The sequence below is a fragment of the Sander lucioperca genome, chromosome 15 (assembly GCF_008315115.2).
Source record: "Sander lucioperca isolate FBNREF2018 chromosome 15, SLUC_FBN_1.2, whole genome shotgun sequence".
Lineage (NCBI taxonomy): Eukaryota > Metazoa > Chordata > Actinopteri > Perciformes > Percidae > Sander > Sander lucioperca.
The window spans coordinates 3700236-3716486 of record NC_050187.1 but is presented as its reverse complement, the minus strand read 5'-3'; the positions used below and the strand labels follow the sequence as shown (position 1 = coordinate 3716486).

General features: G+C 39.7%; 1 protein-coding gene across 1 annotated transcript in view; it reads left to right on the top strand.

The window, feature by feature from the left end:
• Positions 1–11070: 11070 nt before the first annotated feature.
• Positions 11071–16251, top strand: part of smap1 (small ArfGAP 1) — a 235402-nt gene continuing 230221 nt past the window's right edge. The window contains exons 1-2 of the mRNA XM_035992468.1: positions 11071–11134; positions 11744–11877. Coding sequence (XP_035848361.1) covers positions 11071–11134; positions 11744–11877 — 198 coding nt within the window. The remainder of the gene's footprint in view (positions 11135–11743; positions 11878–16251) is intronic.

Genomic DNA, 16251 nt, shown 5'->3' with positions numbered 1-16251 from the left:
AGCCTCATACTACTACTTTATGTGAAATGTCCAAATAGTTATGAGACAAACTGCTGATTCTAGTTTTAGTGATATATAATTCAGACCTGGGTAGCTTAAGTTGACTGACATTCGATAAAATTACCAACCAGTTATTGATGGAATGCACAATGCAACAGGCAACTTTCCCTACCACAGGTCAGTCTTTACCTAAACACCTTTATGCTATGTACAACTCGACATTAATGCGTAACAACTACGTTTTAACCAGCTTTATCTTATTATCTTGTATGAACTTTTAGAAATAGTAACATATCATATATGCTGCATGAAAACGCGAGCCATAGCAAGGGGCCTCTAGGTCAACCTCTGCTCTGCTGAACACACACACACACACACACACACACACACACACACACACACACACACACAGACACCAGTGGTATGTCAACAGCTATACATTTATGTCCACATACGTTCTCGCTTAGTAGTTATCTTTTGATTGGATATGTCATTAGATTAAATGCCCGTAGGAAAATAATTTCCAAACACAACCACTCAAGCTAAAAAGCATTGAGGGTTAAAAGCCACATGTCCCATTGTAGCCTTTCATCTCACTATATACACAGTTTGGTTTTATTTGTTAACCCTGTGTTAACCTTGTTAAGCTGTAAATGTAGCAATTCTTCTCTCACTTTCATAAGGAAAATTGTAGGGTATATCTATCCAATTACAAATGCAAAGCCCCGCTTATTAAACAAGAACAAGAAAATATATGAATGGATTTAAACACCAGTGCAGCCAAACACTATGAACAATCTTCATTTAGACAACACACACCGGCACTCAGAACATACTGAAAGTAAAAACACTAGCATCAAACACCAATACAGAAACTAGAAACTTTTAATATTTACAGTTTGGATAATTTGACTGATTTCACACAAATCAATATTTTCTTTAAAGAAAAAATATTTCACCTTAATTCATTTTATTTTATAACATATTAGTTTTTTAGGTAAACAAGAAGGAATGAAAATCATCTGTTTGCGTCAATAGATAGATTTTTTTGTTTTTTTAGTAATGTATGTACATACTGGAAAAACAAGAATTGATTATTTTGGAGGTGGTGCTTCCGGTTCCGGTGATATGGCAACAGCTTGATTGAGCTCGCTTATTCCTACCCCCAAAAGTAATTTTGTACTTTGTTTATCCTACATCTAAAGAGGAAAATATGCCAGGCAGCAAAAACTAGTTATGAACGAGTTATGAACCTTCGCTCCGGAACGCATAAGGAGACTAATAAGTATTAGCCAAAGAAGAAAACAGCAAACAAACAAATTGCCGGGGACGCAAGCAGCATGGCTGACTTAAGTGAAATATACAAATTGTTTGCTGAGTTAAAAAATTCCTTAAGCAATGAGTACAAAGAACTGAAAGATTTTCGTCAAATCGCCCGAACACCTTTTCAGTCTAGCGTTTTCAGGGCAATATAATCTAAGACACGTGTCTTTCTTACCGACAAACAACAGCGAGGATGACATAGCCTTGATTCAGTGGACGCACCATGAACGCAGCGTCGTGCCTCCCGGGAGAACCAATAACATTTTCATTGGGGCGTTTACTACAGCTTATGGGCGCCTAAAACTGTAGTTATTTAGAAAAGTTGCAGCATTTTGATCCAAGGTTAAAGGGGCCATTTTCATGTCTGATAGTTGGCCCCTTTAACCTTGGATCAAAATCAATCTCTTCCATCATGCGTCCTTAGTAGCCAAAAGGTAGAGTTGTACCGTCAGGAAATAGCCTCCTCTTGTCGTAAACGACTCTAAACCTTTTCTGAAATGACGAGTTTTTCAACAGAAACCCTTTTTTATCGCGTTTAATAACATGCTGAGGAGTCTCAAGGGCCATTTCTTCAGCTCCCTCGAGGTAGCCCTTCACCAGCTCTGACACACTATCAAAGTTGATTTGTTCACAGCATTCACGAGTTTGGGTAATACCTTTTACTTTCATTACTACTTTTTTCTGATTTTTGGTTTGGTACGCGTAGCTTTTTGGTCCGGCTGCTACATATTCCTGTATAGTGTCCCCACCCAACTCATCCGTAAGCTCGCCAAGAAGATTACCCAGCTCCAGAGGTGCCTCGCCCTCTTTCGTCACATATATCAGACTATCTGTATAGCGAACGTTCTGCTGCAACTTTTCTAAATAACTGTACCGTTTTAGGCGCCCATAAGCTGTAGTAAACGCCACAATGAAAATGTTATTGGTTCGCCCGGTAGGCACGACGCTGCATTCATGGTGCGTCCTCTGAATCAAGGCTATGTCATCCTCGCTGTTGTTAATCGGTAAGAAAGACATGTGTCTTAGATTATATTGCCCTGAAAACGCTAGACTGAAAAGGTGTTCGGGCGATTTGACGAAAATCTTTCAGTTCTTTGTACTCATTGCTTAAGGAATTTTTTAACTCTGCAAACAATTTGTATATTTCACTTAAGTCAGCCATGCTGCTTGCATCCCCGGCAATTTGTTTGTTTGCCGTTTTCTTCTTTGGCTAATACTTATTAGTCTCCTTATGCGTTCCGGAGCGAAGGTTCATAACTCGTTCATAACTAGTTTTTGCTGCCTGGCAGAGGTGTGGACTCGAGTCATGTGACTTGGACTCGAGTCAGACTCGAGTCATGTGACTTGGACTCGAGTCAGACTCGAGTCATGAATTTGATGACTTCAGACTCGACTCGACAAAATGTACAAAGACTTGCAACTCGACTTGGACTTTAACATCAATGACTCGTGACTTCACTTGGACTTGCGCCTTTTGACTCGAGAAGACTTGCTACTTCCCATGAAAACTGGGGAAGAAAATGTTCACACGCCCGCGTTGCTCTGAAAAAATGTGCACCACCTGTATGCATGCAGAGAGCACGCGCGCTGCCTGCCAATCACTGTAGTCCCACGTTGTTTTGATTCGACAGCATCTAAGCAGGCACATTGCAAGACAACCAATGAAGCACAAGCAACAACGCGCCAGTTGGCAAAATGATACCGAAGATAGTTTCGTTTGGCTATAAAAATTACGAGGTAGTCGACAAAAAAAGAGTTGCAATTTGCAAAATATGCGGACCCTTATTTGATTAATGTCATTGTATAAAAAGAGGTTTAAATAAATACAAATCTTACAGACATACATGATTTGTATACATTTTATTTCTGTGGTAAGAGGACTTGAAATGACTCGAAACTAAAATGGTAGGACTTGTGACTCGACTCGGGACTTGCCTCATCTTTGACTCGACTTGACTCGGGACTCGAGGGCAAAGACTTGAGACTTACTTGTGACTTGCATAACAATGACTTTGTCCCACCTCTGCTGCCTGGCATATTTTCCTCTTTAGATGTAGGATAAACAAAGTACAAAATTACTTTTGGGGGTAGGAATAAGCGAGCTCAATCAAACTGTTGCCATATCACCGGAACCGGAAGCACCACCTCCAAAATAATCAATTCTTGTTTTTCCAGTATGTACATACATTACTAAAAAAACAAAAAAATCTATCTATTGACGCAAACAGATGATTTTCATTCCTTCTTGTTTACCTAAAAAACTAATATGTTATAAAATAAAATGAATTAAGGTGAAATATTTTTTCTTTAAAGAAAATATTGATTTGTGTGAAATCAGTCAAATTATCCAAACTGTAAATATTAAAAGTTTCTAGTTTCTGTATTGGTGTTTGATGCTAGTGTTTTTACTTTCAGTATGTTCTGAGTGCCGGTGTGTGTTGTCTAAATGAAGATTGTTCATAGTGTTTGGCTGCACTGGTGTTTAAATCCATTCATATATTTTCTTGTTCTTGTTTAATAAGCGGGGCTTTGCATTTGTAATTGGATAGATATACCCTACAATTTTCCTTATGAAAGTGAGAGAAGAATTGCTACATTTACAGCTTAACAAGGTTAACACAGGGTTAACAAATAAAACCAAACTGTGTATATAGTGAGATGAAAGGCTACAATGGGACATGTGGCTTTTAACCCTCAATGCTTTTTAGCTTGAGTGGTTGTGTTTGGAAATTATTTTCCTACGGGCATTTAATCTAATGACATATCCAATCAAAAGATAACTACTAAGCGAGAACGTATGTGGACATAAATGTATAGCTGTTGACATACCACTGGTGTCTGTGTGTGTGTGTGTGTGTGTGTGTGTGTGTGTGTGTGTGTGTGTGTGTGTGTGTGTGTGTGTGTGTTCAGCAGAGCAGAGGTTGACCTAGAGGCCCCTTGCTATGGCTCGCGTTTTCATGCAGCATATATGATATGTTACTATTTCTAAAAGTTCATACAAGATAATAAGATAAAGCTGGTTAAAACGTAGTTGTTACGCATTAATGTCGAGTTGTACATAGCATAAAGGTGTTTAGGTAAAGACTGACCTGTGGTAGGGAAAGTTGCCTGTTGCATTGTGCATTCCATCAATAACTGGTTGGTAATTTTATCGAATGTCAGTCAACTTAAGCTACCCAGGTCTGAATTATATATCACTAAAACTAGAATCAGCAGTTTGTCTCATAACTATTTGGACATTTCACATAAAGTAGTAGTATGAGGCTTTTATTTAAAGTTACATTAATGTCAAGTTGTATAAAGCATAAAGGTGTTTAGGTAAAGACTGACCTGACTACTCAATATAGGAGAGAGATAATCATTGCAGTAATTTGTATTATATATCCTTGCAACTAACTGATGTTGTTAATTTGTTTCTTGTATTAAGTACTTAAGACTAAAAATGGGTCAAGGAAACAATAAAACAGCTGTGTGTGTGTGTGTGTGTGTGTGTGTGTGTGTGTGTGTGTGTGTGTGTGTGTGTGTGTGTGTGTGTGTGTGCGTGCTGCAGAGCAGAGGTCAACCTTTGACCTTAGCTGACAACTGCAAGCTAGAGGCCCTTGCTCTGTCAAAGGGAGAAACTAGTCTACTCCAAGAGAGATCTTCCAACATTGATAGATGTTGTAGATATAAAAAAGACAGAACATTGTATAACAATAATAGAAATACAAAGTCGAACAATATCACATTTGGATATACGAATTCGTAAATAAAATAGCAGTTCGCTTAGAGGGCCAAGCTTCCTATATCTTTTTCTTTTTTAACTATCTCTTATAGTTTTCTTAAATCCTCTCTTTTCTAGTAAATAACAAGAACCTTGTTTGAGTCAGAGTTTTGATGTAACCATAGTTGCCGTTCCAACACCCTTCAGGGTCTTTTCAGTGATACTTTTACAGGATAAAGAATTGTGGTCTTAAATTCTTAGTTTCTGCTCTTAAGTGATGTATCATTTGTCGGTCATTCTCTGAACAGGCCATCAAATATTAAGACAAAGTTGTCAGTTGCATATTGCGTTGTATAATTAATTATTATTATAAATAATTGAGCTCAGGTTGAAATGCAGATAACATGAGACCAGAGTAAAATGCAAGGTAGTACTACTTACTTTTAATGTTGGTGTTTTACAAAGAAACAAATTTGGGTCGGGGTGCAAAGTTGAATCTCATCTTACATTTTTTTTTTTCCTTTTCTTTTTTAACACTGATCACATAGGGTTTAAAAATGTTTGTATATTTCATATAATTAGCTAAACTACTTGCTGCTATGTTATCTTTTTTAAATTGGCATCTTTCACCACATCAAACACAACCAATCTTTTAAGTCAATGTCAATGTCTGTCATTGTGAATTGTCAATGTCAATCACTACAAATCTGTTTTGCTAGTTAAATTAAAATGATACAAAATAAGTTTTGTATTCACAAGTTAAAATTCATATGCATGTGTGGGCGAACATTAGTGGTTCACATGCACAGGCGACAACATGACAACATGTACTGTGTCTGTTTGTGTGTGTGTGTGTGTGTGTGTGTGTGTGTTTCGTGTGTGTGTGTGTGTGTGTTTCGTGTGTGTGTGTGTGTTTCGTGTGTGTGTGTGTGTGTGTGTGTGTGTGTGTGTGTGTGCGTGTGTTTCATGTGTATAATGGTACACAAGCACAAGAAAGTTGTAGGAGTGTGTGTATGGATGAATATTATACTCATTCCTACATTTTGACCGTAAACAAAAAAAAAGTGTGACCAGGTTGAATAAATCACTCAAAATTCAAAGAAAGTAGTCCAAATGAATGTTATGTGTTCAAATGCCATGTGTGATTTTGTGTGATCTGATGAAAAATACCACATTTATGGTACAGGGAATGTTGATGTAAAATGTTTTTTTTTGACTTCTCACTGGTTAGCTCATTTGAACTGAAAACGTAATTTCCGGTAGAGTGTTCGGGCATGGGAAAAATAGGTGTGGAGGGAAAAGGGGAGTGAACACAGATCCCCGGGCCAGAACGAAGCAGGCACAGCCAGATGAGTACGGAGCAGCGGAGGACGCAGGAGGGCAGAGGACAGTGTGAGCCAGACATACCAACCAGAGCTAAGCATGCACAGACATACGATCAACATTTTTTTACAAAATGTAACGCCTGTGTGTGTGTGTGTGGGTGTGGGTGGGTGTGTGTGTGTGTGTGGGTGGAGATGCATTGACCTTTGGGGCTTAGGCCCATTCACGCTTATTAGAGCTACTTCCTTAGCCTGTTGTAAGAGGAGCCTTGCATTTTTGAACATTCCTTTTTTACAACCCAGTCTTACCCACTCTCTGGACTCACAGTTATATGTATAACTGCTTCAAATAGTGTAAAGATACTTCATTCTTGCTCATTGGTTCATTTAAAAACACGCAATTTCCTGTCTTGATGCATTAATACGTAGTTTCCGTTCTCTTCCCTGGTAATATCCGGTCTGAGGCACGCCCTCTTTCTGGAAGGTTCCAGAAGGATTGCGTCAGAAACATCTGGCAGATGTAAATCACGTTTTTGACAGCTCGTGACCTCTTGACCTGCCGGTCATCAATCAAACTTTATTACATGCTGCATTCCAAGTTGACAGAAGCGGCATACTATATCTCTCTCTTGGCATACAGGGCTTGGTCAAAGACACAAACAATTGTCTTCAACTGCAGGGACTCCATTATGCCTAATGTCTGGTTGAGTACCTCGTAGACAGTTGATATTTCTGTAGGAGGCGCATTGATGGTCGGCAGGTAACCCACAGTGTCTTGTACCACCTCAACCTGGTCACAGGTCTGGATGTTAAATCCAGTCCAGCTGCTCACAGTCTGAGCCTCGGGGGCAGACATCCTAGCAAGCAGCCAGGCTATGTTCTTTGCCTTTGCCTCCTGGACCTGTGCACCATAGTCAGCGTCAGCAGTTGCGGTCTTTGGTGGTCCAACTCTCTGGCCAGCATTGTAGATGGGTAGCATCTGATGTGTGGGGGTGATTCTTCTCCTCTTTGACTTCATGACTGCTGTTGCGTGCCTCTCAGGTGCAGCCGGAATGATCGCTTTCGCCTGGATGGCAATACCATTCACTCTGTAAGACGTTCCTACTCCACTAATGGTCTCTTCCAGTCGGTCAATATTGTCATACGCCAGTGTGGTGAAGATGCCTGGATAGATGTTCGCTTGCAGTGGAATACCATCCTTCGACAGCTCCATCTTCCAAAGACACAGAGCCGTGTCAACTTCTTCCAACTGAGAATAGGAAACACTGTGACCGAGCCGATTCACAGTGTGCACCAGTTCTCTGTTACCTGTCAAAGACTTCACAGCAAATGGCAGAAGAACGTGCTTCGGCGGCTTGATCCGGCCACAAGTGACAGCAAAGACTAGGTCACTGCCAAAGGAGGTAGCAAGTCGCTGGACTCTTTCAGGGGGACTTCCGTGCTCACTGCCTCCAGTCAGAAGTGTGTGCATGAAGTGGGTCACGGATTCAGGAATGATGGCTTCATCTCGTTCTACATCTGGTGGCCACTCCTGCTTGGTGTCTTGGTTTTTTATGTTGTTTCTCATCAGCGCCGCCGCTTTTGTTACAACATCCTCAGATTTGATAGATCTGGTGTGCTGTAGTTCCATCTTTAAAGAGTATGTGGTTTTCACAAGCTCGGCCATGGTCAGGCTGTCGGGATAGAGAAGAAGCCTCCCATTGTCATCAGGTATGATATGAATGGACTCAGCCAGCTCACTTTCCACTCTACGGCGAAGGTGTTTCTTGGTTGAGGGCTTGATCTCGGTGACCGCAAGGGCCTTCATGGATGACTCGAATCCTGATGCAAGGTATGTCATTGGCAGTACCTGTGGGTTTGTAAAGAGTTCGTTCCGAATGTACGAGAACAGTTCTTCATAGGAATAATTTTCTGCTGTCTGATATAGTTCTTCTGCATTCCCACTTTGTTCCTTTGCCTTGGAGCTGGCGGCAGGCTCGGCGACACGTGTGTATGCTCGATAGCAGGATCTGTGATAATGTCCCTCAGCAGCAACAAGCTCTCTACTAGTGATAGCAAGCATCCGCTGGTCTAACTTGATGCCTGCTGCTTTCCGGATCCGGTCATCTGCACGTAACTCAGAACATTGTATGAGAGGTTCCCTCGTGTTTTGGCCCTTCTGGTACTTGCTTGATTTCACACAGAAGATACACAGTTCATCATAAACCCTTGACGTGCTTGGAACACCCCGAGATGCCCTCCTTCTTCTGCATTCTCAAAAGCTGAGGAAGATGGCTTTCTTGTGATAGCATCTAAGAGTTTCTTCATCGTGAAAATGCTGCGGCACTTGCGATGATATAGCACTGGTGGAATTTCTCGCTCGCTCAACTCTTTGGCAATGTCCAGAATTTGGATATGTCCTCTTATTTCTGCTGCTCTCAACAAAGTTTTCCATGAGTCCAGGTTCTTGGGTGACACCAAGTGTGAGTTGGAATCCTCGTCAGAGCAGTGGATGATGCAATCCATGCGGGACCGCTTCCTTGGCAGGATGCCTTTGCAGGGACTTGCCGAATCCATCACTTATTCAGAGAACCATCAAACCTTGCAACCTACAGGAATAACAAAATCAGTGAGGACTTCTACTATGTGGAACACATCTCACAAAATGAAAGATAATTTACTTGTCTAATGATAGCTGCCGAAACTTAAGTACTAATAATTAATATTAACCCTCTGGGAGCCCTTTTTGGTCCGTTTTCACGTTTTCATCTGTGTGTAACGTATGTGTGTGTGTGCGGCTGTATGCTTAAAGCCCATGTTGCAGGTTAACCACCACTGTTGATTAATGGGTACATAAAGTACTCAACATATGTATATCATTGTTAAAAATGTCACCAAATAGTGTTAAAGGCCAGTTTTCGCCGTTTTAGTCGTTTAGTGGGTTTTTTAACGCAATTCGGTGATGACGTCACGTTGGGGAGACGTGCCTCAGTCTAGTACTAGAACTATGGTGACTGACTGGGATGAGGAAGAGGTGGAAGAGGTGTTTTTACTGTCAGTGAATAGCACCGAGTGAAAGTCAATGTTTTCTTTATATTTAGTGACAGTGATCATGTCGTTAGCTAGTTCAGATAAGTACTGGTAATCTAGCTAGATCTAGAAATAGAAGGCATCATGCTAGCTATGGGCTAACTTGCTAACTTGTCAGTCCTACCTGTGAAATCCCCCGACGCTGTAAACACATTTTCGATTAGATATCTCACGTTTTGATGGACCCTACTAGCTCCAGTAACAACATATTTGCCTAGCTAGTGTTCATTTATTACTTGGATGGGGATGCTGTTCGGCTTTTCACAAGTTTAGACAGCTAGCTAAAGCTACGCCGACGTTTTGCTAACGTTAGCGCAACAGCGTTAGCCTCGACGGCTAGGTAAATATTACGACTGCCTTCTTTGTTTCCTATATCTGCGTCCACGTTGTCAGCATAAGACATGTGGCGTTAGTGCTCCTTTTGTACCATAATTGTATTGAAAGAAATGTTAAGCTTCGCTCCTACGAGATGGGTGGGTTTTTGTTAGCTACGTTACACACAAAGTTAACTGGCTATAGTTAGCCTGTGCTAGTGGAATTAGCTAACGTTGCGTAGCCAGCCAGCAGCTTCGGTAGTAGTTCCGGCGAGCTAACCACGACAGCTAACACATCCACAAACGTCTCTATTTCAAGCATCACTGCAGATTGACTGCTTTTAGCAGCAGAGGTTGATTGTGGGCGACAATACTGTCGTGGTTAGCTTACCGAAACTACTACCGATTGCCGAAGTTGCTGGCTGGTTATGCAATGTTAGCTAATTCCGCTAGCATACAGGCTAACTATAGCCAGTTAGCTTTGTATGTAGCTAACAAAAACCCACCCATCTCGTAGGAGCGAAGCTTAACATTTCATTCAATAAAATTATGGTACAAAAGGAGCACTAACGCAACGTGTCTTATGTTGACAACGTGGACGCAGATATAGGAAACTCCGAAGGCAGTCGTAATATTTACCTAGCTAGCAGTCTAGGCATCATTTACACAACTTTTAAAGAACGTTAGTGAATGTTCTGGGAACGTTCCCTGTTAGCTGGGTGTGTGTTTATTTTGTGGTTAGAAAACGGCAATATAATAGCAATGAAGGTTGTGACCAATATAAACAGATTTTGGAATATAATGGGGTTTCTGGGCATATGTGTTAATATTTACCTGAAATTCAACGTTTCTTCTTTTCTTGTGTTACAAAGCTGAAACCTAATACATTCCACATGAACCTGATAACAAAACTAATTCAAATATATTATACAAAAATTAAGAATAAATCGTCCGTACATTTTATGACTTTCCAATAGTAGACAGTGTAGAGTCGACAATACGTGTGTTATTTTTCTTTTCTTTTATATTTTTTACATCTCAAAACAATGTTCAATTCAAAGATATCGACTTTATTATGCCTATTAATATGTACAATATATTTTAGTTTGCTTGGGATTAATATTAGATCACTGTTACTACGGCACTGGACGTTTTGTGTATTTTTCAAAAATAATTCTAATACATAAAAGTAGGAAAATGATTAATTCTAAAAAAAAGTATAAAAAGCTGGGCCTGTGGAAAGGTTATCATATTATAATTAACTTATATTAACCCCATAAACAATTTAGTATAGGTATGGTTTTGCCCACCCAGATGGTACCAATATCTGGTCTGGCCCATGGACTATAAGCCCCACCGGTCAAGTTTATTGAACGGCCGTCACAGCACTAAGAGGCACTACGGTGAGCCGTCAAAAATTCCTTGGCCTCATCCACCGATGCAAGCATCTTTTGCTAACTTCCTGAGCAATTTTGATAAGAATGTGTTCAAAATGTCTCAGGATAACCTCCAGTTGAAGTATGTACTTTTTTGAAATACTACTTTTTAAGTGAGACAATTTCACCAAAGTAAGTAAAGGCTTTGAATGTTTGTGCTGTTTTTTTATCTTTTCTTATTAACTCATTGGGTTTCTGCTCAACTCTAATAGTGTACTGTACCTGCACGCTACTGCACTTTCCAGAAATCACCTGTCAGTCAAACAGCTGTCCAGTTCATGGAAGTGAGACTTGCCTCTGCATTTTTAAAGCACATTTTTGATGGACTGTGTTAGGTGAAAAATTTCCGAGAGAATAGCAGTCACACGTTTGCTATTTCATTTAACCGAGTTTTAATTCATCACTTCCACAATTTAGATTTGAATTGAAAGGGAATTGAAAGACTGAATCTACATTGTCTCAAATGTTCCTCTCTGCAGCAGTGTTACTGAGTCAGTTAAACTGATAACATAGCAGGACCTTTAAAAAACAATTGAACGAGTGCAGCTTTTCTTTCTCTCTCTTTTCCCTTTTCAGGTCCTCGATGGGCATCATGGAACCTCGGGGTGTTTATGTGCATCCGCTGTGCCGGCATCCACCGCAACCTGGGTGTCCACATCTCCAGAGTCAAATCTGTCAATCTGGACCAGTGGACACCCGAGCAGATCCAGGTACGCGCATGCACGCATGCACGCACGCATGCACGCACGCACGCACGTATGCATGCACGCACACACCAGTTCTCCCGATTTATTGTGTGTAATTGAATCAATGAGACATGCTAGTAACCCACAAAACACACCCATGCACAGACTGATTACAGTGCTCTATATTCCTTGAGCACGCACACACACACTCTCACACGCACGCACACACGCACGCACGCATGCACGCACGCACACAGGGCTATACACACACCTTTAAAACACAACTCACACCAGCATGGAAATACTGAAGTGACACCTTAAGTATTAGAGCACCAGGCCCCTTGCACACTGAGTCGGAAATGTTCATATGGGTTTCATCGTATCTGTCATCCTAATTTGATGCGTATTAATTAATCTGCTGCGAAAATTCTTGCATAACAAAGTCTTCAAGCAGTGAGGATGATTTTATTTTATTGGTTTATTTGATAGGGACCATGAATATTTATGAACATTGTTGTATAAAAACACCATGTAAATATGCCAGAATTAGTTAAAGTAACTACTTTCCATCTGCAGTCCCTAGGCAGGTAACATAAGTCTAACAGAGACAACCAGCAGTCATACAGCGTTCATTCACTATACATTAAAAAGGTACACATAATAGTGACATTGACAAAACAAACAAGCAAAACAAAACATGATGCATGATACATGACAAAGACGTTATTCATCCACCTCTATACTGCATTCAATTTACCAGTGAAAGTGTATAGGATTAAAAAAAAAATAAAAAATGTTTGACTGTTAAAAGTGAGTGCATCTCTGGTTTGTTTTGTTGTTCTCTTTTTTTTTCTTAACCCTCATTTTCTTTTTATAGAATTTTTCCCGACATTTTTGTCGCTTTTTTAAAGTGCCCATATTATGAAAAAATCACTTTTTCTGGGATTTGGGGTGTTATGTTGTGTCTCTGGTGCTTCCACACACATACAAACTTTGAAAAAAATCCATCCATGCTGTTTAGACTGAGATACGGTTTCTGAATGTGTCCTGCCTTCAGTCTCTGGGTGAGCTGTTCAAAATCGGCTTGTGACGTCACAAGCCGAAACGAGCATGCTAACCGCAACCATTAGCTCGTAGCGTTAGCATGCTAACGCTAGCATGCTACCTCGTTCTCAATAGCAAAGCACTGCTACAACACACACAAGTTCACCATAATCTACAAAAGAACTACTTACATGTGCGCCCTCATTTAGAAGTCTCCCAGCTAATCCTGCCTTGTAACTGACCGAAGTTGTAGAAACAGCCTTTCTTTTACTGTCTATGGAGCTAGCTAGCTGACATGATCTACCTCTGAGCTACTGCGCATGTGCAGTGCAATCAAAGATAGTACAGAAGAAGAAGAAGAAAAGAGGTCTCACTCTGTAGCTAAAACAGAGACCAGGTGAAAAGAGGAGCTGCAGAAGTGAGAGAGAGCGGTGCAGTACAACAAAAATATGGTGTTTTTTGAAAATTAAACCATGTAATGTAACTATTCTGGTACAACCTTAAAATACAATTATGAACCTGAACATGAGCATAATATGGCTGCTTTAAAACGTTTTTGTTCCTCTTTTCAACGCTTTTTTTATTCATGATGAATAAACCTAATTTAAATGACATTATATCAAATTTTTTGATGAGTTTGAAAAAAAGCAGAAATTATGAATTATTTTGACTAACAGAATAGTTAAGATCAGAGGATGTTGAGTGAATCATAGACTGGTTTATGTCAAAGTTTGGTCAGGATGCTGTTTTGAAACCTTTTAAAAAATTATTTTTGAAATGCTGTGGAATTAAATAAAACAACCTTTGCATCTGCATCCTAGTTATTTTGGGGCAATTTAGTTGTAAGAAACCCATATTTCTGATATAAAAAAAACTTTGAATATGGGTCAAATTTGACCCAAGTACTACACAAGGGTTAAAAAGAGAAAAGGAAATAGGAAATTTTGGGTCCATCCAATCGTGAACTTGCACAGAGAGCAAGGAGGGTTCCATATCGTTATCAAGGACCTGCGAGATTATCCCCATCCATTCAGAGTTGACTTTAGCATGTCAGTGCTTTGATGCATTGCTTGCGATACTGGAGCCACATATTAAAAAAGATGACCACCGAAGACAAAGTGGATCAACTTGTTGGACGCCATTCTTGGCTTTGCCCGTAAGGTGTCTCTGAAGTGTCAAAACACTTCAAAATGCTTGCTACAGATGCGAAACATAACACAGAAACTGAACCCAATCCAAAAAAAAATTATGACGAAAGTTATGAAAGTTTTGGAGGGAGTGTGTAAACGTGATTGACACAACATGAGGTAGTATTTATTTTATTTGGGGACTTTATTTGCGAAAATGTGGGGACGAAAATGTTTGACTCTGTGTGGAAGGACCTTAGTTTCTTGCGGCTTCTCAATACTGTTGCTCAGTTTGCATTTCTGAAGGTCTCTACATAAAGGGTCCAATAGGGTCCTTAACTTTTACACTGATTATAACTGCGATTCATATGATACTATGATAATGATCAGATCAATTTGGAGTTGATCTGTTCTAGTCCAGGCCTGTAGCCCCCCTATCAAAAATCAGATGTTCTCACTATGATGATTTCAAACGTTATTTACATTATTTACATTTTGAAGTTGGAATAGTCAACCAGCCATGTGGCAGAAACAGTGAGAACAGTTGGTGAAAAGGGCCAACAAATGGTCAAATAATTACTGTTTGCACTGTGCATGTTGGCCTTTCAAAATCACCAGAGTAGCACAATGTAATTTCTGTTGTACGGTTTTCCTTTAAACCCTTTGAACCGAAATGACCCACTTTGTGTCAGAAATCGCTTCCTTTCCTCTCAGATTCAAAGGAAATTGAAACCCACAGAAGTTGTTCACATTCTGCTGGAATCAGTAAAACTCTTTTTCGTATCAGTATAGTACATTATCTCTGTATGTTCACCCTAGAGTTTGCCCTATAATTATCCAATTTGTTTTTCTCAGTATCAAAAGCAGGTCTGCAACAACTAAGCGATTAAATCACTTAAAATTGCTTACAAAAATGTTGCCAATAAATGTAATCATCGATTAGTTGGCTCTATGTTACGATGCACGACATCACTCCAGTGTCTCTCCGACCTAATGTCAGCTAATTAGCGTTAGCTAAATCTGTTCTTTTATCCTTTTATGGTGCAGATTTACATCATCATCTTTTACGTGACCCAAAGCATGACGGAACCCTAGTGGCAAAACCAAAATATACTGTATTTTCATCCCAAATAGAAATACATTAAATAAATCATTGGGAGTGACAAAAAAAAACTTTGGACATACAGGCAAAAAAACCCAAATCTATAGTATGATTTGTAGTATGACTAACGTGGGAGTAAAAACCGAGCAGCGCATTCACATACTAGATTATAGACATGCATTCATGCTCAGCAACACAAATGTAAACACACAGCCATGCACAAGGAATATAGAGAACTGTAATCAGTCTAAGCATGTCTCATTGATTCAATTACACACAATAAATCAGGGGCCCGTTTCAGGAAGGAGGTTTAACAAACTCTGAGTCTAACCCTGAACTCTGAGTTGATTTACCCTGAGATGGGAAACTGAGTTTTCGGTTCCAGAACAGCTGATTTGAGTTGGTTCAATCAACTCAGAGTAGGTTCACTCAGAGTTAAGTGCGTGCACCACCACTATAAAAAGGCAGCATCAATGGAGCCATGATACTATGATTCACCATGGTAACAACCACAAACAAACTGGTCGGCGGAAATACTCGTGCACATACAGCGAGTTTGAACATGTATTTCGTTAAGAAACACAGTGGCTGCTGCAAAATAGCGAGAATTGGTGGGGGAGAAAATTGCTGCTAGAGTCAATGCGTAAGCTATAACATAGTGTATTAATTTCATATTTAAATCACAGATAACCTTTAATATTACTGGTGAAAACTGGAATGGTATTACATCTAGAGGTCGACCGATATGGTTTTTCTCTGGCCGATGCCGATGCCGATCTTTAGAAATCAGGGTCAGCCGATGGTCGATTAATGCTGCCGATTTATTTTGGCCGATATTTGGCTGATATGTGCTTGTTTTTAAACCTCTATTTGAAAGATAAAATGTAACACACAGAATTTCTCAACAAAAACATTTATTGAACACTTCACCAATCTACACTGTATACTTCAATTAAAAATGTATAATGTAAAAACATACTGTAGCCTATATTGTATAATGTATGAAAAATATATTAAATAAACGAAACAGGTAAGAAGAAAATAAACTTTGTCAAATAAACCTTTCAATGAAAAAATAAAGTTTAGTGCACTTAACAGCATTTAGGCCTATTAAACTTCTGAGAA